This window comes from Coffea arabica, chromosome 3e (assembly GCF_036785885.1).
Source record: "Coffea arabica cultivar ET-39 chromosome 3e, Coffea Arabica ET-39 HiFi, whole genome shotgun sequence".
Lineage (NCBI taxonomy): Eukaryota > Viridiplantae > Streptophyta > Magnoliopsida > Gentianales > Rubiaceae > Coffea > Coffea arabica.
Window position 1 is genome coordinate 12,141,892 of NC_092315.1, and position 23,742 is coordinate 12,165,633.

A 23,742-nucleotide genomic window follows, 5' to 3' on the forward strand; every position below is an offset into this window, starting at 1 on the left:
TTTTTGCATAGCTCAATGGAAAAATTTTGTATCAGTATGGTGTTTCAGTTGACCTAAACTTTAGCATGAAAAACTGAATGGACTACTTAGCCAATAGAAACTCCCCTTCAGCAGTAAAAGTTCAATTTATACTACCAATATGTTCCATTTGGTCTTTATAAATCAACCAATAACTTAGAACCGTTAAGAATGAAGAGTCAATGTACTTAAGCAGAGAGGCGGAAAATCACCTCTTACAAGTTATGTAGCAGAAAATAACAAGACCGGTAGGAGATTCATGACTTACAAGTTAATAGTGATGCTGCAGAATATGAAATTGAGCTCTCTTACATTTCATGCCCTGGACCTTTCTACTCTATCAGGATTAGGAAAAACCAAGCTTTCAATAGAGTTTTCACTTGCAAAATACTATCCAAGTTTTGTAATCTGAATATTTATGACTGAGTTATGTTTTGGATTGTAAAATGCCAATCCTGTGCCATTCCCATAGAGACACAACATTTCACCATCATTCAATACGAACATTGGTATGCCCAAAGTATAGTTAGGGTCATCCATTTTAGGAACTGAAGCCACTTTAGTCCAAGAATCTTTGTAATCGTCATTGGACTCGTCGTACCAAAACCCATGAAGTGAATCCCAGTTTTCTTTGGAATTAGGATTGAAACTTGGCAACGTTCTTGATTTTCTTAAGGATGGGTTCCGCAAAAAAGTTCCTCCATGTGCATTTACACAAACCAAACCATTACAAGAACCAACAATGTCAACATTCTAGGATTAGGTTCCACAAAGAAATCTTTATTGCGTCCGAAGGAATTATCCATGTCCGTTGCTTCAGTCATTTGTGCATGTAATGCATGGTGCAGTAAAACCTGCTTGAACCTAAAGTAACCCTTGGACAGGGACGAGTCCATGGTACGAAAAGTGAGTCTATGATGAGTGTGCTCGTCATTGTTGGAAGATTTTGCCAGATAGGTATTAATGAAATCCCGGCTATAAATTAAAGAAAGCCAAGATTTTGAAATGCACTTGAATCTCAACAGAGATTTGATTGGAAGACATTAGAGTATTTCAATAATGAATTCATTAGGAATATCTGGGATTTCAGCTGCTGATTCTGAACTAGTAAAAGAAGAGGGTAATGGTATCTGGTGAATGATTTTCTTGCTATTCAGATGCTGATGAGGGTTTTTTTCTGATTGATTCATCATCATCAGTCCGTAGTCCTTGAGGGTTTGATGGCATGCAGAAAGAATTGAAAGGTGAGTAAACGACTCCTTCAGGGGTAACCCAATACTATAGCAACTATCCAACTCTTTTTTAGGGGTTTACTGCAACTGATTAAAGTATTCAAAGAAACAAGTTTTGCACCTTTATAGTGACCTCCTCCTTTTTTCACCTGTGAAGTTACACTTCGGTTGTTCTTCTCACTTTTGATCTTTTTTTTTTTTTGGGTGGTTAGTTGTATGAACTTGAATTTTTTGGTGGTTGAAATTTAACGCGCCGCTAAAAGAAATAGAATTTAAGACCATAAAAGACAATTGTGTTTAAAACAGGGCATTTCATTTTTATTCTTGCCTATTTTTCTTTCCTCAATGTGATGACTAAGAAAGGAGTACAGATTTGTAAACGATAAAAGTGCACGTTGTGAGTGAGGGCTATCATATCAAGGTAACCTTCTGCAAATTTGTAGTTCCAAAAGATCCTTCTACACCTGCTTGATTTTATGTTGTTCCATGTTCCCCCAATTAATTACGAATCTTAATTCTGTGAAAAATGAAACAGAAGCCTTCACCTTTCGCAAGCATTTCTCAAAAGAGAAAAATGCAATTTTGGTATTCAAATTTTGACAGATGAACAGTTTTAATCCCCAAAGTTTGGATGAAAACAAATTTGGTATCTAAACTTTCAACTTTAGGGCACATTTAGTACTCTTGACGATTTTTTCTCAAATTGCTACTTGAAAAAGTCATGTGATAGTCACATGTCCAGTAATTATTAATAAAAAATTGCCAAAAAATGTAAATATCATTTTGATAATTTATTAGTTCTTAAACTTAATACTTAGTGTCAGAAAGATATTTTACTTGATAAAATTATTAGTCCTTAAACTTAATACTTAATATCAAAAGGATATTTTGTGTGACACTTAGTGCCAAAAGAATATTTTACATTTTTTTATACTATAGTTGCCTGACATATGACTATCACGTAATTTTTTTCAGTAGTAATTTGAGAAATATCCTGCAAGGATACTAAATGTGCTCAATAATTGAAAAATCGGGTACTATATTTGTTTTTGTCCAAAATTTGAGGATTAAAACCGCTCATGTGTCAAAGTTTAAGTACTAAAATTGCATTTTTCTCTTTCTCAAAAAGTAAAATTGAAAAAAACAGGTATGAATGATGAGACACAACTATAAGAGGGATCACCTACTTCTGGCAAACGAATGTGACACCTTAGTGCCTGGATTGAAAACCTCGAGCAATATACTTTTTCCAAAAAAAAAAAATGAAGGCAATCGAGTTTTGATTACTTGTTATGTTCTTATGAAGTAGTTAATCATGTCTAACAATAAAATCTGAGTTTTCATTTCTACAATAGGATTGATAAAGAGAAGGCCAATCTTCTAATCTAAGTCCTCATAAAAGTCTAAAAACAGTAGAATTTTTCTTTTACTTTTGAGAAGTTTGGGAGTTGAGGGTGCTCACCTCGGCAGTACCTTGTTGCCGAGGTGACCTCGTTTCGTCTCCTACACGAACACAGTCATCCCCCGATCCGGACCCTGAGCTCGGCTCGGTCCATGGTCTCCTACTTGGATGACCTCTGCACCCCTGGCTACCACCTCGGCTGGACGCTGATGATGTCAACACCCCTGACAACACCCAGGACCAGTACTTTATCTGAAAAGCACTGGGTGATCTTAATGACTACTGCGCAGGACCCCCGTCATCCAGCCCAGGCGGCTACAGTGTCAGAGTCAGGCCTCCTGGCAGGGAACAGAGCCGTAATGTCAGGACATGGGTCCCACCAGCATGAACCCTCCGTCCTGACCTCCACTCCCACTCTATAAATACCCCACACACTCCCAACAAGTAAGCATACTGTTCATTTGACAATACTACTGCTTTTCTCTCGTTCTCATACTAACTTGATCGTCGGAGTGATCCCAGGGGTGAAGCCCCGCCATTCACTTCGGACACGAGGATACACCTCACTTCATCTCAGAGGAGCCTGATTCTGGTCGGTTCAACTACCCACCAAAAATCACCTCTTCAATTGGCGCCGTCTGTGGGAACGAGATTACTGCTAAAATGAGATCCACGCGCTCCAGAAATGGAAGAGTCACCTCAACCGGGGCTGGGCAAACATCAGGAGCCCAGCAAGACCGTATTTCTGAAGAACAAGGGTCCCCAAAGACCCAGCCCAACAACGAAGACGCCATCGCCAAGATGGCCGAATTCGTGGCTGATAACCCAAACATCTTCGAAGAACTGGGGAGGTACTTCAAGAGGCAGGGGAAGGAAAAAGCTGAATCCTCCAAGAGGAGACCGACGAAGTCCCCTGAAGTGCCTTCCGGCGAAGACTCCGATGAGGGGCACCTCTCTCGGAGCACTTCCAGACGCGCCCCTTCTAAGGCGACGTCTAAGATCGCTTCCATTTCCCGGGCGTTTTCCCGGGGCCTCCTGGGAAAACGAGCTGAGGACCCACCTCGGCGTCCCGGAGGCTTAGCAGCCGAATATCTGAGGGCACCGCCCTTCACGGATGACATCAATGGGGAGATGGTCCCCCCAAACTTTAAACTTCCCGCCCTGCGTTCCTACGATGGCCGAGGTGACCCCGAGGATCACCTCCGCGCCTTCCTCTCCGCTTTTCGGCTCTATTGCGTCCCCGACGCAGTAATTTGCCGAGCTTTCCCCATCTTCCTGCAGGGCACGGCCCGAAAGTGGTTCTGGGGTTTAGAACCGAGGAGCATTTCCTCACTGGATGAGTTGATAGATCGGTTCATTCACCGCTTTGTATCGTCTCGCCCAATTACGAAGACTTCAGCCTACCTCTTGAACCTGCAGCAAGCCCCCGGCGAGTCACTGCGCTCCTACGTGCAGAGGTTCAATGAGGAGAACGTGCAGATACCTGATCAGCATGAGCAGGTAACCATAGCTGCCTTCACCAATGGGCTGATCGCAGGAATCATCAATACTGAGATACACCGGGATTACCCCCGCACACTTCGGGAACTCTGGGATCGAGTAGATCAGGGAATCCGAAATGAAGATCTAAATCGCATGAAGCGAGAGGCTCAAGCCGCTCGTACCGGGCAAGATTCCCGGAGGAAAAAAGACGCCGGCCGAGTCGAACAAGGCCCCAGTGGCTCGTCGACTCAGTTCCGAGACCGCCGAAGTGTCTTCGACCGGATCGTAAAAGGAAGGTCGTCCACCTCGGACGCCGAGCTGACATCTCTCAATTCCAGCCGGACCCATGTCCTGGTTGTGATGAGGCAAAATCACCTCGGCCGAAACCCTCCTGAAATTCCAGGGAGGAGAGATAAGAGGAACTCGAACCTGTATTGTGCATACCACCGGGATGTTGGGCACGAGACTGAAGACTGTAATGATCTGAAGCGAGAGATCGAGAATTTGATCCGGCAAGGATACCTGAAGCAATTCGTCCGCAAGGATGGGGGTTTCAACCGAAGCGTCTCCCACCGGAAGAACCGGGGCCCCCGCCGAGAGGACAGGCGGGACACGAACATGCATTGTCGAGGTCCCGAGGATCGTAGGGAGGACAAGCAGCCTCCACGCGACGGATCACCGGGCTACGGCCCCAACATCGCCGGGGTGATCAACACGATCGCGGGAGGACCAACGGGAGGAGACAGCCAGAACTCCCGAAAGCGGACCTACCGCCAGGCCGGGATGGAGGTGGCCGAGCCGAGCTCTCGGTTGTCCGAGGTCATCACCTATGGTCCCACTGACCCCGTCCCCGCCGCTTCCAGCAACCACGAAGCGCTCGTGATCGAGGTCCTCACCAACAACTACATAGTCAAAAAGGTCTATGTTGACCCCGGAAGCTCGGTAGACGTCTTGTACTACCGAACCTTCGAGAGTTTGAAACTGACCAGGGAGCAGCTCACTCCGGTCAGGACTCCCCTCGTTGGATTCGGGGGACACGTGGTCCACCCCGAGGGTATGGTGTCCCTGATGGTGACCATCGGGCGTCATCCCCGCTGCCGAACTGTGCCTGTCAGCTTTGCAGTGGTCAAAGTAGACTCTCCGTACAACATGCTAATAGGCCGGCCCACGCTCAACGCCTTGAGAGCTGTATATTCCACCTACCACCTGAGCTTTAAATTCCCAACACCTGAGGGGGTGGCCGAGGTGAGCAGCGACGTGGGCACCGCCCGGGAATACTACCTCGCCACCATTCAAGCAGCAGTCACACCCCGGCCCTCTTCGAGGTCAGAAGAAAAGAGGCCAGCGGTCCTCTCCATAGACTGCATCGACCCTCAGAAGGCAGGAGAGGCCAACAGGGTTGAGCCCGGGGATGAGGTGGAACAAGTGGTCTTAGATGAAGCGAAACCTGACCAAGTGGTCCAAGTAGGGGCCGGACTCCCCTCACCCCTGAAAGAAGAAATGGTCTCCCTGATCAAGGACCACCGAGACGTCTTCGCGTGGTCCGCAGATGAAGTGCTCGGAGTGCCACCCGAGCTCATGATTCATCAACTCAACATTAACCCACAGGCCCGACCTGTGCGACAGAAACGAAGGCACTTCGGCCCCGAACGTAGCAAGGCCATATCGGATGAGGTCGACAAGCTCTTGCCCGCCAAGATGATCCATGAGGTCCAGTACCCCACCTGGCTCTCCAACCCTGTCATGGTCAAAAAGGATGCCGGTGGATGGAGGATGTGTGTCGATTTCACCGACCTTAACAAGACATGCCCCAAAGATTGCTACCCTCTACCGAGGATCGACGCCCTCGTCGACTCGGCAATGGGACATGAGATCCTCTGCTTCCTAGATGCCTTCAAAGGCTATCACCAAATAGGAATGAGTGAGGAAGACCAAGAAAAAACGGCATTTTACACCGACCAAGGTGTCTACTGCTATACCACCATGCCATTCGGGTTAAAAAACGCCGGGGCGACCTATCAAAGGCTGATCAACCGCCTTTTCAAAAATCAGATCGGCCGAAATGTGGAGGCCTACGTGGACGATATCCTCGTCAAAAGCTTAACCACTTCGGCCTTCTTATCAGATGTCAAGGAGGTCTTCGGCGTTCTGCGGGACTCAAGGATGAAGTTAAATCCCAAGAAGTGTGTCTTTGGTGTCACCTCAGGAAAATTTTGGGGGTATCTGGTTTCCCACCGGGGAATCGAAACTAACCCCGACAAAGTCAAGGCCATCCAGGACATGTCCCCACCTCGGAACCTCCGAGAAGTCCAGAGGCTGAATGGACGTCTGGCTGCACTGAACCGCTTCCTATCCCAGTCCGCAGAAAAAGCTTTGCCCTTTTTCAAGGTGCTTAAGAAGGCCGATCAGTTCGCCTGGACTGAGGAGTGTCAGGCTGCTTTCGACAAGCTGAAGCAGTACCTGCACCGCCTACCCACCCTCGCTTCATCTCGGCCCGAGAAGAAGCTGTACCTCTACCTCTCCGCAGCGGACGAGGCTGTCAGCGCTGTGCTCATCCGGGATGAGGGCACTCAAGTGCCAGTCTACTATGTCAGCCGAGCTCTCCGTGGGCCGGAGACTCGATACACCCAAGTGAAAAAACTTGTGCTAGGACTAGTCCACGCCGCCCGACGGCTGAAACCCTATTTCTTAGCTCATCCCATCTCTGTCAGGACCGACCAACCACTCCGACAGATACTGGTGCGGCCCGAGGCCTCCGGGCGCCTCACTAAGTGGGCCGTTGAGTTGGGGGAATACGACATGTCGTATGAGCCGCGCACCGCCATAAAGGCTCAAGCCTTAGCCGACTTCTTGGCCGAGCTCACCTTCACGGAAGGTCGGGAGTCCACCTCCGCCCTAGCCGAAGCGTCCACCCCACACCTGTGGATGTTGTATGTGGACGGGTCCTCTAATGGGGATGGGAGTGGAGCAGGACTGCTCCTGGAGGGCCCCCAGGGAGAAGTGTGCTCGTACGCCCTCCGCTTTGACTTCCCGGCCACCAACAATGAGGCCGAGTATGAGGCCTTGATCGCGGGGCTCCAACTAGCCCGCAGGCTTGGTGCACAGCGGAACCACGTCCGCAGCGACTCCCAACTCGTAGTCTGCCAAGTCCTTGGTGAGTATGAGGCCAAGGACGAAACCATGCAACGGTATCTATCCAAAGTCCACCAACTCATCGCGTACTTCGAGTCTTTCGAGATCCAAAGAATCCCCCGCTCCCAGAATAGGCGGGCTGACGCCTTATCCCGGCTGGCTTCCACCTCATTCTCTGATCTCAACAAGACCGTCTTAGTGGAAGTGCTGAGCGAGCGGGGATACATGGAAGAGGTGGCCTGCCCCGTGCACTCGGAAGATACTTGGATGAACCCGTTCATCCTTTTCTTAAGGCAGGGGATCCTCCCCGAGGACCGAGCCGAGGCACGGAAATTACAACGCAAATCTGCTCGGTACGCGCTCCGCGATGGAGAGCTATATAAACGCTCATATCTTGGTCCATGGCTGAGATGCATTACACCCGAGGCGGGACGCCAAGTCCTCCACGAGATACACGAAGGCCTATGTGGAGCTCACGTCGGCCACAGGATGTTAGCCAGGAAGACCTTACTTCTTGGATATTTCTGGCCTTCCCTTCGACAAGATGCCCAAAATCTTGTTCTCAGCTGCCCATCCTGCCAAGTCCACGCTCCTGAGCTTCACCAACCCTCGAATTTCATGGTTCCAATCACCTCACCCTGACCGTTTGAGCAATGGGGGACAGATATCATAGGTCATTTCCCTAAAGCGGTCGGGGGCTATACCTTCCTGGTAACGCTGTGGATTATTTCACTAAGTGGGTTGAAGCCGAGCCTCTACGGACCATCAAAGGGCTGGCCATTCAAAAATTCTTTTGGAAATGTATTATCTGCCGCTTCGGCATACCCCAAATCATCATTTCGGACAATGGAAGGCAGTTTGCCGAGAACCCATTTAAGGCTTGGTGCCAGAACTTCGGCATCAAACAACATTTTACATCGGTAGGCCACCCTCAGGCCAATGGTCAGGCGGAAAATTTCAACCGAACTCTCTTGCATGGCCTCAAGACCCGACTACACCGAGCTGGATCGTCTTGGGTGGAGGAACTCCCCAGTGTTCTGTGGTCATATCGGACAACGCCGAGGTCCTCCACGCAAGAGACCCCCTTCTCCTTGACCTACGGAGCTGAGGCTGTCATCCCTGCTGAGATCCTTATACCCAGTCCTCGGCTGACAGCCCATGTAGTCGAGGTGAACGAAGAAGAGAGACAGTTGGATCTCGACCTCGTTGACGAGAAAAGGGACATTGCCTCAGCTCGGATTGCTTCCTACAAGAACACCCTGGCCCACTACTACAATGCCCGCGTCAAGCATCGGCGATTCCTGCCAGGAGACTTGGTGCTTAGAAAAAACTCGGTCAGCCGAGCTGAACCGCAAGGGAAATTGAGCCCGAAATGGGAAGGCCCTTACCGAGTTGTGGAATCTAGTCTAAGTGGGTATTGCAAATTGAGCTACCGAGATGGCTCTCTAGTGCCGAGGACTTGGCACGCCGAGAACCTCAGGCCGTATTATGCTTGAAAATTTTACTAAGTTATCACTTCAGCTGCTTTGTTATTTTTCAATATGATTGTGCCACACATTTGTTATTCAAAAATAAGGGGGACAAAATAGGGGACGAAGCAAGAAATCAAAGGAGCCGAAGTGAGAAGAAATAAATCTTTCATTCAAATAAGAAAAGACATTACAAGAAGAAGTACAAAAAACCGAGGTCAGGAGTAATGCTAGTCACCTCCCACCTCGGATTTACAAATAAAGCCCTATGAGCTAAGACTCCGTCTCGGTTCCCCCTTGGCCAGTTGCCTCCCCGGCTTCTTCCCCGTCGGGGTGAGCCCCTTCTCCTTCTCCTTCTTGCTCTTCGGCACCCTCCTCGCCGACGTCGCCCCCAACTTCTTCTCCTCCTTCCTCCTCAAAGACCTCGTCGAGCTCAGCTAGCCATTTGTTGAACTCATCTTGGACTTCGGCCAAGTTCCTTCCGGCTTGAATGCCCTCGGCCATCCGATCACACAGCTCCTTGGAATCCTCGTTATAGTTGGCGCTGTTCCTCAAGGACTCCAAAGCCTCAGAGGGTATATGAGTCGCGGCATCATCAATAGCCGACGTGAAGCCTAGCATGAAGGTCGGCCTCGTCAGCTGGCCGAGATCCCCGATGAAGGTCTCGGACCTCCGGAAATCCTCTACAGCCAAGGTCCTCGCGCTCTCGAGAGCCTGCTCATGGGTCTTGTTCGCCTCCTCCGACCTTTTCTGCTCCTCTCTAGAGCCGAACTCAGGCTATTGATAGTGGCATCGGCCTCCTCCTCCTTAGTCTCGGCCTCTTGAAGCCGTCTCTGAAGCTCGGACTTCTCGGACTCAGACACTACCTGCTTTTTCTTCAGCTTGGCAATCTGATCTTGCAGTTTGCCGGTGTCTTGCTCCTCAAGCAACTCACAGTACCGGTGTGCCATCTCGGCCACAAAGGCTGTGTTAGAGGCCGTGGTCACCATGACGCTTTAGAGCATCTCGGCCGGAGTCAGCTTCCTGGTGAAATCCAAGTCTCTCGGCAAGGTGGACTGCATCACCAGGTCTTGTGCAACCCGATGGTGGCTGCATCGGTCGTTGACCTTGAGCGACCAATCCGGACACCAATGCTCGCCGGGGTGAGATTTCTCTTTCCCAGAAAACACCGGGGGGCTTTGGTAACGGTTCCATAGTGAGGACGCCGTCACCGCGTTGACCGGAGACTTCAACTGTTTGCCTCGGCCATGTAGAGGTGGACGTGCCGTGGTCACCCATATTGGCACCCCTTCTGGCACCGAAGAGGCGGACCCTGTGGCCGCAGCAGCCGAGCTGCTCTTGGCTGCCGTGGTGGGAGTGCCCTTCTCCGCCGAAGTCTTGGAAGACTGCCCTTGCGACTTCTTTTTTGGCGGAGGTGCCGATGTCTCATCCGAGCTCTTCCTCTTCGATCTCTTGGCCACCTCGGCTCCCGTGGTGATGATGTCGGATAATTTGGTCACTGCACAAGAAACAGACATTATCATTTGCTATAGCCGAGGTAAAAGAAAAGGCCATGAAAGAAAAATTACAGGGTTTCTTAAGTTTAATGGAAAAGAAAGGAGTCTTGTTGGGAGGCAGTAAAGCTCGGCTAATTCCCCCATCGACCAGCACGGCCTCGGGGTGGTCCCAGCTAAAGATCCGAAGTCCGGACCCCAGCAATTTCTGGAGGGACTCCTCTTCGAGATCCCCCGAGGAGGCGTCGGCCTTCGATTTGATGGGCCTCCACCAAAAACCCCGTGGGAAGTCCACGGCCGAGACGAAGATGAAGTCACGCTTCCAATTTTTTATTGAACTGGGGGCGCCGACGACTAACTTCGGGATGGTTTTGTTCCGGTTGCAGACATAGAACCATCCCTTATCTGTCCCATGTGCCTTGAAGGTGTAACATCGGCGGAAGAGATCCACGGTCGGGGTCACCTCTTGATGTCGGCACAGCATCTCGAAACCTACGAGAATGCGGACCGCGTTTGGGACGAGCTGAGTAATCCTCATGCCGAAGTGGCGAAGTGTCCCTGAAGAACCTCGACGTCGGCATCCTCAGCCCGGCTTCCAGCTGCTGGATGTAGACTGCCACAGTCCCCATGGGGGGCTTCTCGGCTGAGTCATCTGGTCCGGGCGAGGTGATGATGTACCCCAGCCTGAAAGGGTATTTTCTTATCACCTTCTGAGCCCTGTCTTCCCCCACTCGACTTCTGAACTTCGGCATCTTGCCGAAGTCAATATTGGCCGCGTTTTTCGGAGCTACTGGCTCCAGTACTCCCTCATCATGGGGTATCTGAGCTCCGAGCTCGTTATTGAAGACAACCTCGGAACCCGCTTCACTCATCTCGGATGACTCTGACACCGAGGCTGCCTAGACGATCTCCACCTCGGCTGAACCCTCCGCAGCATCGGACGTCGATCCCCCAGAGCTGGACGAAGCCGTTTCCTCCGAAGTGTCCGGCACCTCCTCGGCCTGGTAGCTCGGTTTCACAGTTTTCTTGTGGATTTTAGCCATTTTGGCCATGAGTGAATGATGAGATGAAGAGAAAGATACTTACTGTTGACTACGGAGTCTGACGAAGTGGATGACTTCGGTTGATATCTCGGCTGGCAGGACTGACCTCGGCGACGCTCAAGATTTTTACAAGTCTGAGATTGAAAAAGAAAGTGATGGGCCATATGGTGAAAAGGACCCCCTATTTATAGGGAGTCGGGGGGAATCCGAAGAGGCGGCAAGAATGCGAAAAGGCAACCACGTTCGAATTCAAAAGGACGTGCCCCTCTCTCTCCTCATTAATGACTCGTCCTTTCAACTGACACTCCCTCTGCACGAAACATCCCACTACTTCACGACGCGACGGTTACCAGTGACCACGTCCTGTCAACTGACTCGCCCACGTGTCCCGTCCCCTCATCTTCCGGAGCAGTTTCGGGACCCCGACTCTTCATGACTTCGGCACAAGGAAGCCTCGGTACCTCCCTAGCCCGGAGCTCCATAGGCTTGGGGGGCTTATTGAGGGTGCTCACCTTGGCAGTACCTTGTTGCCGAGGTGACCTCGTTTCGTCTCCTACACGAACACAGTCATCCCCCGATCCGGACCCTGAGCTCGGCTCGGTCCATGGTCTCCTACTTGGATGACCTCTGCACCCCTGGCTACCACCTCGGCTGGACGCTGATGATGTCAACACCCCTGACAACACCCAGAACCAGTGCTTTATCTGAAAAGCACTGGGTGATCTTAATGACTACTGCGCAGGACCCCCGTCATCCAGCCCAGGCGACTACAGTGTCAGAGTCAGGCCTCCTGGCAGGGAACAGAGCCGTAATGTCAGGACATGGGTCCCACCAGCATGAACCCTCCGTCCTGACCTCCACTCCCACTCTATAAATACCCCACACACTCCCAACAAGTAAGCATACTGTTCATTTGACAATACTACTGCTTTTCCCTCGTTCTCATACTAACTTGATCGTCGGAGTGATCCCAGGGGAGAAGCCCCGCCATTCACTTCGGACACGAGGATACATCTCATTCATCTCAGAGGAGCCTGATTCTGGTCGGTTCAACTACCCACCAAAAATCACCTCTTCAGGAGTCAATAATTAAATGATGAGAGCAAATAGAATAAAACCAAGAATATTAGATGCAACAGAGTAGAAACTACAGAGTTCAAATATTACAGGCTGTGTCAATTCCATATAGGCCATGATGTTACTTTCTTTTTTTTCAAAAATAAAAGGTACATAAACTTCTACTCAAAAAGACAGTGCCTGCATAATTGGAGGCTATATTCCATTCAGATTAATAAAGCCAAGGAAGGCTGCTCTTACTACCTATAATCTCCCATTCCTATTTCTCCTGGGAACATGCACTACTCTGGATGCACCAGCACATTTCCTCTATAGTCCTGCTTCCAAACGACAATAAGGAAACAAGAAGATTGTCAGGCTTGTGTTGATCATCACTGGCTTGAGCTTTATAGCACACACATTAAACACCTGGTGAGGCTTGCGATACACATGGGAAGAATAATCAAAAAACACAGGTGCAGCAGCAAATCTATCTTCATAATTCATAATACAAGCATACTTCCCCATCCTCCGACACTTGATGAATCAACGAACTTGATATGGAAGCAACGATTAGAGTGGTCTCCCAACTTTAATGTTATCATTAATTTAAACTTATTCTAGTAAAGGGATAGCTCACATGACTTCCATTGATAGGTTGCAATTTTATTATTTATTTTATTGTTAATTTCCCCTATTACCTGACTCGATGTGAATTAAATGCTGGATTCTACTCACTTTCCGTAATTTGCACTTATTTCAGGGAGTAGATAAAAAATATCACAAACACTGCTATTTTGACAATCATCGGGTAAGGAATAAAATAGAAGGCTTGCGAGGGTATTTTTTGGAAGAAGGGACACAAGCCCTCTTTGGTCATTTTGGTCGAAGTGCTCTTTTCCCTGGAGCCGCCACAAGGAGCACTACGATATAGAGAAGAATTGCGCAGAAGGAAAAGGAAGGCTTTTTTCCAGCTCGGGATCATACCTTTTTCCCTTGTAGACTTCGGATGAAGCAGCTGGCTTTATTCTTAGTTTTCGTCTTTAGCTTGACAGAAAGGCTTGACTTTTTCCTTGGACTTACTCTTAGCTTTGGAAACTCACGGATGTCAGGAGAAAGCATTTGTTAGCTTTGAGCTTTGACTTTTCTTTCTTTATTTTTGAATCCTGCGCATGGCAGGAGCAATGGAGAATTGCTTTCTTTGACTTTTCCTTCTAGTTTCCTTTGAGTGGCCCTGCGCTACAGATGCTAGAAACAATTAAGAAATTCAATTGTTACCTGTGACTTCCATTTGCTCTCTACTTGTTCGACGAATTGCGGGTTCCTGAAATGCAGACTAAGGCCGTGACTTTTGCTGAAATTTCCCGTGGGTTTAGTTCATCAAATATGAACTAATTTCCTCGTTCTAGTCAAGAAACGAGGGATGCTTTGGGTTACCTAAAAATTATGAGATCGATTTAATTTAATATTTTCCTTTTATTTATTGGTATTCGCATATTCCTTGATTGCTATGCTTATGGCTATTCAATTAATTGATTGTCTTGGATCCGGATAATTAATTGATCTGGTAACCTATTGTCAATTAGGACATTAAATCCGTAATTGTTTAATTGTCCTGAAATAGTGACAACTGGCACGATTAGCTTCGTGTCAGGAGGATACGCGGGCTAATCTGAAATAACCCTGGTAGTGTGTTATTTGGTTAGAATAGAGCTCCTCTAATACGTAAGGCAATTGGGGAATTGAATTCTACGGGCGTACCTAGGATTATTTTTCAATTAGAGCAGTGATTAACGGACGTACCTTGATCACCGACACAGTACGGAGGGGTTAACTGTCATCGCTTGTTTGGCAGTTATAACCTATTTATCAGTAAATAATTGGAATTACCTTTGCATCAATGATCAATTAGGTGAACCATTGCTGAAGTTATTTCTTGGCCAGATTTTTTAATTAATATTACCTCGATTTTAATGAATTGCCATTTGACTTTTTAGTTGCCTACTTTATTTTATTTTTAATTGTTTCCTTGTTTTAATTGATTTAGGCCTTGAATTATTGTTGCTCTGAGTCCAGTGAATTGTGGTTTAATCTCTAGTTCGTTATTCATTTTCATTTTCTTATTTAAATTATCTAATTGTTGTCGCTCCTATAAAACCACCCCCCGTGTTACTTTGAATTTCTTAAGAAGTGAATATACCCAATCCCTGAGGATACGACCCTGCTCACCACTATTTACAGAAATTACTTTTAGTTTGAGCAAGTTTTTATTATTGCACAGGCTGACAACCTGTCATCCATTCTACATCACTTTCTATTTTTGAAACTTTATGTTTATGCCAATATCATGCAGAATCAGATATAAGACCAAATGTCTCCATTAAGTCTGAAAATGATCACCAAAACAAAAACCGCTCGTCTAAAATCGCCCATGAAGTATCTTCTTAAGTTTTCTGTGATAATAGCAGAATTTAAAAGTAAAATTGTTACAAATTGACTCCTAGGAAAAGCTCTCCTGATGACAAACTCTTCCACAATTATACTATAGATGAGCTAGATACTACATACAGGGCACGAGGGCATCAAAGTAGTGTCTTTTCATAGATTAATGTCCTTTTCTGACAACTCATTAAACAGGAGTGGAGAAATTATATAGGAAACCTAAAGGATGCCTTGTGGATCACATCCACTGTCTGTGGCCTATAGAAAAATAGGAGCTGCAACGAATGATCAGGATCATAAGATTTCAATCTCTAGGTTGATTAATCTACCAACATGAAGCAACAACTAGAGTTTGATTAGTCAAAGAGTCTATCTAGAAATGCAGAGAAGAAGCACCAAGAACTGAACCTATGGCCTTGATGTGAACACTTATGAAGAGGGGAAAGAAATTCTTAGGAGGACAGAGTCAGCACAAAATGATTTATTTCTCATTCTCAGCATTTCTATAGTTTATTCAAAATTCTATAGTTAAGTCATCTGCCCTAAGTGCTTTGACATTTCAGGACAATCCAATCTGAAAAATGAGGAGTATAATTGCATTTATCAAGTATGACCAACACAAAGATCAAAGTGACCAAAAAACCCATGTTTTCTAATTTTCCTATATCTACAATTATGTTTGACAAAATCATATTTCAAATATCATTCCTGAATTAGCACTAAATGACTATGTCCTCTGCAACTCCTCCACCAATATAACACTTTCATATTGAGAAGCGACAAAAGCTAATAGCTTTCACTTATTAATGAAGCTAATCTAAACATGACCATCTAACAAGTACAATTCGATTAACAATTTGTCATATAAAACAAGTCCTAGAATTTCGTTATTTATAAGAAGCTATGAGACATCACTCATATGGAAATTACATGAGACACTCTTTAAAAGTCCAATGCAATGCATTTTCATATGTAATGCAGAATCTTTAAGGACATCACATTGTTTTCTTTTGTTTTATTCAAGAAAAGAGGGAGATGAGTACTTTCAAAACAATGCAAGTTGGAGTCACAGAACACCTACAAAATGCTTCAAAAAAAAATTTTTGTGCCCGACTCTTTGGTTAACAGTGCTTATGGATATCGTTCCTAGATTGCTATTGAATCCGCCACTTATTTTGACAAGTAAAACAAGTCATGAAAAATCCAAATTTGTATCGGCTGATTAACAAGAGATACTCATGTTTAAGTTCTGTTGTTTTGCTCAACAACAAAGTTTCTTCAACTTCAGTCTAAATGATCTAAACCAAAAGATGAACTGAAAAACCAAACTTTCTCAATTTGAATCAATTTTTTTATATGCACTAATTATGAATACTTACCAATTTATTTTCCTTCAATGCAGAAAATTAGGAAATTAAGCCTGTACCGCATCATGTTCAGACAACATGCGGTAACCAGATACATGTTAAGCACCACCAATATTACATCCACAAAAAATTTCCATAAAAAGAAAAAAAAACTCATTGATGGTTAGACTAGCCATATCAGGTCTAACAAGGGCCAGAAGTTAAAACAGTTGCATTGTCTCTCATTTAGTTTCAAAAAAGAATTGCAGAGCAAGGCATAATACAAAGTTTTTAAACTGCAGAGTTGAATACACTGTATCTCTTGTAATTTCCTTCTCAGTATTTAAAATTTGATTTGAAACTTAGACTGACTTAACACCAGGTAAATATGTTACAAGTATCTTCAGAATTGGTCTTCATTCATGAACAAATAGCATAGACCATTAGGAAGGAATATTATCTAACCGAAGAACAAAAGGTCAATCAACACTTACAAGTAATGCAGCAGACTAAGACATCCAGCTCTTCTATCAATTCACAGTCTGCGCCTTTCTCCTCCATCATGGTCATCAAGCAAAACTAAGCTTTCAACATACATGTTCACTCCGACAAGAACTTCCAGTTTAGTAATATGAGGATGCATCAATGAATTACTTTTTGGATTGTAAAGCATCAAACCTGGCAGGTTTGATAAGTAGTAAAACAGAATTTCACCATCGTTTGATTGGAACACTGGTTTGCAGCTACACAAATAGCCAGGATCACTAAAATTAGAAATCAAAACCACTTTAGTCCAAGATTCCTTGACACCATAATCCTTCAAAATCCAAACTTCCACACGACTACTTCGATAATAACGGACAATGGAAAGGCATCCACCTAATACTTCTAGAGTCCAATCAAAAGTTCCCTCCCCGTATTTTGGCTGTTCAACCTCTCCATATGTCTCATTCGCCAAATCAAGACTAAGTATTTTCCCCCATCGACCAAATCTAGGAGATGTGCTCCAATGAAGCTTCCCATTCACCAAACAGAACCCATGATAGAAAATATCACTATTAAAATCCTCAATCCTTCTCCAAACATCGGCATTGCGACTATACACATCTAAACCATGGTTCGAAGTCTTGGCCGAGACCGAGACGACTCGGCAGAGTCGTCACCGTCTCGACCCCTACCGATACGATACCGTGACGAAACGATACCGAAATACTTGACTCGCCGAGAAATCGGCCGAGTCGTCACCGCGACGGATTGACTCGGCCGAGTCACTCCGAGTTATCCCGAATCAGGACGAGAAATCAGTCGAGTCACACCGTGACGGATTGACTTGGCCTTTTCTTTTGCTATTTTTTAATTATTTTTATTTAGCATACTTTTTTATATTATTAACAATTTTTAGAATATTAAATATTTTAAAATTTGCGTTTCACCGAGACCGCGACCGATATGCCGAGACCGATGTGAAACTTTCCGGGCCGCGACCACGACCGCGACCGTGACTTTGAACCATGATCTAAACACGTCTGCCCAATGAGACCCCTAGCACCATCTTCATCAGTTAGTATGCCAAATACTTTGTAATCATCATCGTACTCATCATACCCAAACACATAAAAATAACCATCATCATCATCATCTGGTTTAGGACCAAAATCGGGTAATTTCTTGAATTTTCTAATGGATGGGTTCCACAAAAGAACATCTCCAGATACAGTCACACAAATCAACCCATTAGAAGAACCAACAATTTGCACATCATGGAAATTATCCGTCCTAAAATCAGTCTCGACACGCTCTACATCTCCACCACGGCCCAGAGAATCAGACAGGTTAGTCGCCTCTACAATGGGTGCATTACACAAGACAGGTGAAAGATCACAGTTCTTGAGGTTGAACCTAACGAAATCCTCTGCCAACTCCTCTCTAGTACGTAAAAGGAGCCTATGTTGATCATAGTCACTCTTGTTAACAGATTTTAACAAGTGGGTCCTGATGAACAGTGGACTAGAGATAAAGGAAAGCCAACACTTTGACACGCACTTGAACCTCAATATTGACTTGACTGGAAGCCATGTGAGGATCTCAATGATGACTTCATCAGGAAAAATGGCTGAGATTTGTTGAGCTGCTGGTTCTGAGGTAGAAGATGAAGAGGGTTTCTCCATAGTCTGCAGATTGGACTGAATGAACTATGTGAAATGAACGGCAAAAGTGAAAAGCGTGAATTCTTGGGTTTTTATGGTTGTGGAAGAATTACCTCAAGTCCTGGCCAATAAGATGCTGAAACGTGAAGATTTTTCTCCTCCTATTACCCACTGGGTAATGTCCCGCATTGTCCAACCTCTTGAATCTGGTGCAAGAACATCTGACAACAATGTTAACGTGTCCACAATTCTTGGAGGACAACAACTTTTGTGACTTGGATTTGGTAATCGGAAAAATGGTCATTTTCGTCCCTAAACCTTTTTCTAGAGTCGATTTAGTCCCTAACTTTTATTTTTGGCCAATTTAATACATAAACTTAATTTTCGAATCCAATTAAGAACTTATGTAGCGAGCCACCACCTAAAAGCAATTTATCTCCTAATTTAACATTAAACAAAGGCATTTTTGAAACTTCAGGTATGAAGCGTAATCAAACTGAGTAAATTAAAAAAATGGGATAATTTCAAAAACCTCTCCTGAGGTTTCTGACAGTCTCACTCTCCTCTCTTATGGTTTCAAAAATATCACAAACCTCCCCTGAGATTTAGGATTTTATAACAAAATTAGTCTATGATGTCAAAAGTGAACATAAAAAAGTGTTTTCAGGAAAGAGAGGGAATTTTTTTTCCAGAAATGCCCCTGATTAGTGAAATAATGAAAACTAATAAAAATAAAAAATAAATTAGAAAAAAGGGATAATTTCAGATACAATATGTTATTCATCAATAATATTATATCAAAAACTTTTACTAGATGGTTATTTGTTTCAATTGCATATTAAATCAACCATTAGTGCTTATGAGAGTGCATTAAATATTTAATAGAGAGGTAGTTTATTTCAATAAGTAGCATGTATATAAATACTTAGTGAATGTACAATCTGGTTGAAATAATGTACACCGTGTTATCGACCAAGTACGATGCATAGAAATTGTTGAACATGCAGTTATTTGTTTACATACATATTGCAATTAGTCATCGCAGTAATATGCATAGTGCAATGGTATGTATACATTTGGAATGGTTATTGGTGCTTTAACCCACTTGTGCATCTCCTTACAAGCTACAATGGGTATGTAATTTTATCTATATGACTAATATTAATTTGCCTATAAACACCTTACACGGGGTGATCTAAAAGATACAATCAGTTTACAAATATATACATTATGTTAAATGTTAGTTACTTGACTGTGTATATCTATAAAAGGTAGTGTAATGGTACGCATAAATTTGGAATTGTTAGGTGTTAAAAAAAATGTACATCATGTTAGGTATTAGTTATTTGACTATGTATACATGTAAAAGGGAGATTAGATATAGCGTAAAAAAAAGTAATTACGTGAGTTGGAATGTATTTGTCCTGATAATCACGAAATATTAGCTGACTTGTGAGGGTATTTAAGTCTTTTTGGCCAAGATGATGTAAGAAATGGGACCTAAATTTTGACAGAGGAGGTTTGTGATATTTTTGAAACCACAAGGGAGGAGAGTGAGACTGTCAGAAACTTCAGGGGAGGTATATGAAATTATCCTTAAAAAAATTATTAGTATTTGGGGTATTTTTAAATTTAAAACTTTTTGAAGGGATTTTTAATATTTTTAATTAACTTCTTAATTCTTCCTCTGCCTCCTTCCTCCTTCCCGCCACCGCCACCGCCACCGCCTCCCCTTCCTTCCTTTCCTTTCTTGTCGACTAATTTTCTCAGCCACCCCTCTTTCCCGTTAACCCTCCAAAGATGTGATGTCTAAGGAGATCAAGTACTTTCATCTAACATCAAATGGATGCACAGTTCAAGAGAGCAGCGATCACCCTGCATAGTAGTTAGTGTTGGGCCCAACCTGACCTCTTGACTGGAAGCTGCTGCTGCTTTTGTTAGCTGCCTTTCCCAGCCGATTGGCCTGTGGTTGTGGGGTTATTCCTTCTTAGTCTTTCATTGCTTGCATGCTACAGAGGCTTCAGCAGAAGCAAGACAAGAAGAAGGTGCCGAATCACAATTTTTCGAATGCCGAATCAAGACAAGAATGTGCCGAAGCCGAAGCAAGACAAGTCTTTCCGTATCAAGTCTTTCCGAATGCCGAATGCCGAAGCAAGACAAGAACAGCGCTGGCTGCTCTTGATGGGTTTGTTCAAAAATGTATTGGGAGTGAGATTCTCCAAGGTTTTGTGGTTGATGGGCTTGTTCAAAAATGTACTGGGAGTGAGACTCTCCAAGGTTTTGGGATTGATGGGTTCATTCAAAACCGTAATGGGCGTCTGAATCTGGGGTGGTTTTGAAATGGTTTGCAATTGAACATGGGATCTGTAGTGGTAGAAATTTATGGACCTCAAACGTGGGAGAACAGAAGGTGATCTAGCAAGCTTGGGTTGTTGAGGATGAAGATCATTTTGGGAGTTTTGCTGGTGCTGATGGTTGTGGTGCAGTTTCTGGCTAGCTAAAGTCGAAGTAATTGCAATGATACCGATCATGAGATTGAGGAGAACAAAGAGAACAGCAGGAGTAAACCAACTGTTCATGGATGCCCAGATCGAAGGTATACTGATTGACACAGATTCCTCAAACATCGTGCAACTTTTGTTCTTCAGAAATGGAGGGCTGGAATATTGGAGAACCCACTCGCTTGCATTTACAGATTTCCTCTTGTACTTTCTCAATTACAATAATGTAAACTCAAAGGTGGATGAAAAGAGGAGGAAGAGGAGGTGGGTGGCTGGTGACGGAGGTTGACAATGAAGAGGAGATAATTTAAAGTTTCCAAAAATGCCCTTGTTTAATATTAAATTAGGAGATAAATTGCTTTTAGGTGGTGGCGCCGTCACAGAATTCCTTAATTGGATTCGAAAATTAAGTTTATGTATTAAATTGGCCAGAAATAAAAGTTAGGGACTAAATCGACTCTAGAAAAAAGTTTAGAGACGAAACTGGCCATTTTCCCTTTGGTAATTTATCACAGTTCACAGACAATTCATTCTATGGTAGGCATGCTTTGACGGTGCCCAACGTAGGAGCACAATGTGAGCGAGACACGTGTTAAGAACATTAATTGTGCTCACATGCGGGAGAATAGTGGTAGTGGAGAGAGAAACGGTCTGGACCAAAGCAAAAAAAAAAATTTAAAAATGAAAGTCGTGTGAAGATTTTAATGGGACAAATACGAGGAAATCTATTATACTAGTAATTTACTAGGATATGTTATTATTTGGAATAATTACTGAACCACTTTTTGTGATGTGAGATAAAAAAGTGATTGGAAATATAAAAAAGTGGTTAGAAAATGTGTTTATGATGAAAGTAAAATATAATTTGAGATAATTTCACTATCCAACTTGAATTATTTTACTATCAATAAGCTTATCAATAAACCAACTTATCAATAAGCTTTTTTCTAAGTAAAATTTACTATATTTACTACTTTTAACGTTTCCCTTAGTTGCAAATGACAAATAGCATATATATACTTTAATGTGTGTTGTTTCTCAAGGATTTTGAATTATTTTTATTTTTAAATTAATTTCAATTAATGTCATCTAATGATTATAGTTTGTTTAATTTACATGTTAAATCCCTATATTTTAGGTGGGAAATTTTTTTTCTTAAAATACCTTATCAAAAAAGCTATCTTTATTTTAACATTTCTTTTAGGTAGAAAAGGCTTAGTTTAATCAACTTATCAATAATTCTTTCCAACTTAGTTTAATGTTTTCCTTAGATCAAATGACAAATAGCATGAATTGTCATTTGTAAAATTTTTTGTATATAAGATTTTATAAATTTAAACAAATGGTTTGACAAGCTGATAAACATCAATGCATGACTATCGTAAAAATGCAAAATAACAAATTTTTTCCTTCAATTCTGTTATACAAATAGAGAATTTTACTTATTGTCTTATCTTTATATATATATATATATATATATGTATGTATTAGAGGGAGGGTTTTTTATTAGAAACCTTCACACATCTCCAAAATCCGAATCCCTTTTCCTAGAATTTTACATTTATTTTAATTCACACATATTGGCTCCACAATTTGGTACAATCAAACCATTTCAAATTCTTTTGTTTGTTACCGGTACGCAAACTAACTTCCCACTATTTCCAAATCCTCCCTATGTTTAGTTGACCTTTACTCACAGTTTCAAATTTATGCAAGACTTATCTAAATCATATCTACAAAATTTCAGATTGATAACATAAAATTTAATTACAATTCCCACGATTCTGTAATAACAAACTATTACGTTTGTTGGAAAAAATATAATAACAAACTAATAACACAAATCATTTATAATTTTAGTGTAGACCCCTTTAAAGAGCTCCCAACTTCCCATCATTTTTTCTTATATTTTGATTTATTTTTAATTAGATAAATAACTTTCAATCTTTGAATTATATACTTACCATGTATGCAATTATGAGTTAGTTACATTTTCAAAATATTAACAACATCCAAAATACTAGCACAATTTGAAATTACATACTTATCATGTAGGCATATATGAATGAGTAACATTTCCAAAAATATTAACAAAACTTAACATACTAACACAATACCACACTTAGAAATGATTATTGTTAATAAAGAAATAATATTTGAAATCCTTCAAATCAGTATCAACAAAATGAAAACAATTTATCAAATATAACAAATAAAACTTACTATCAAATTCAGAAAAGAACTAACATTTACTCCAGTCATTCTTTTAGGTAATTCCAACATAAATATGTATTATTACTTTTAGTAATTCTAACTTAAATATGTAACTGTTGTTTAAACATTAAAATAGAATGCCCAATTTATGAACTTACAGTAATATTTATATTGTCTAAAGTTAAAAAATCAATAGTCATTTAAAATTTTGTATAGACCATATAAGTTGTCTTTCCAAATTATAAAGAATTCTACAAAAATTCACAAAAATTTCGATTCTCAAAGAATTCTAGCACATTAATTATTCCCGAAACCAATTCGTCTCTACGCTTAATTCATGCGTGTGGCTTCCAATGTTCATTTCCCTCACAAGTCCACTGCATTAATCATCAGTATACATGTCCATCTCTGAGGACGTTCCTACGGTAAGCACAGATCCACTTCATTAATCCTGGTTTAAGGATGGAAGAATAACTTTGGAGTGGTTAAATGAACTGTCAATGGTCACCACCAAGATTTTAAGTCCTGGTCGTGGGTAAGAGATCAATAATTCAAATATTGCCTCTCATCGGTCACTATTTGTGACATGTTATTTTTAATAGTTTCCTTCGATGATGTTTCTTATCGATTAGGTTTCCTTTCCTTTTAAAATCGGATAGAGTATATTATGGAAATATTATCGTTGCGGCAAGAAAAAAAAAGAATGAACTGTCAAGATTAGTGACACTGTCAGGAGAGATGATTAGCATCTGATGGACGAATCTC

General features: G+C 43.1%; 2 protein-coding genes across 2 annotated transcripts; one reads left to right on the forward strand and one right to left on the reverse strand.

Moving 5' to 3' along the window:
* The first annotated feature begins 1,077 nt into the window (after positions 1-1,077).
* LOC140038385 (uncharacterized) lies at positions 1,078-8,762 on the forward strand. The gene is made up of 4 exons (XM_072083722.1): positions 1,078-1,144; positions 2,943-3,008; positions 3,230-7,887; positions 8,004-8,762. The coding sequence occupies exons 1-4, from the start codon at positions 1,078-1,080 to the stop codon at positions 8,760-8,762; spliced, it is 5,550 nt and encodes a 1,849-aa protein (XP_071939823.1).
* Positions 8,763-16,623: 7,861 nt separating this feature from the next.
* Positions 16,624-18,283, reverse strand: LOC113735617 (F-box/kelch-repeat protein At3g23880-like). The gene is made up of 2 exons (XM_072083723.1): positions 17,549-18,283; positions 16,624-17,130 (listed from the first exon to the last, which is right to left on the reverse strand). Exons 1-2 carry the CDS (start codon positions 18,281-18,283, stop codon positions 16,651-16,653), a joined length of 1,215 nt encoding a protein of 404 aa, XP_071939824.1. The 3' UTR covers positions 16,624-16,650.
* Positions 18,284-23,742: the final 5,459 nt, after the last annotated feature.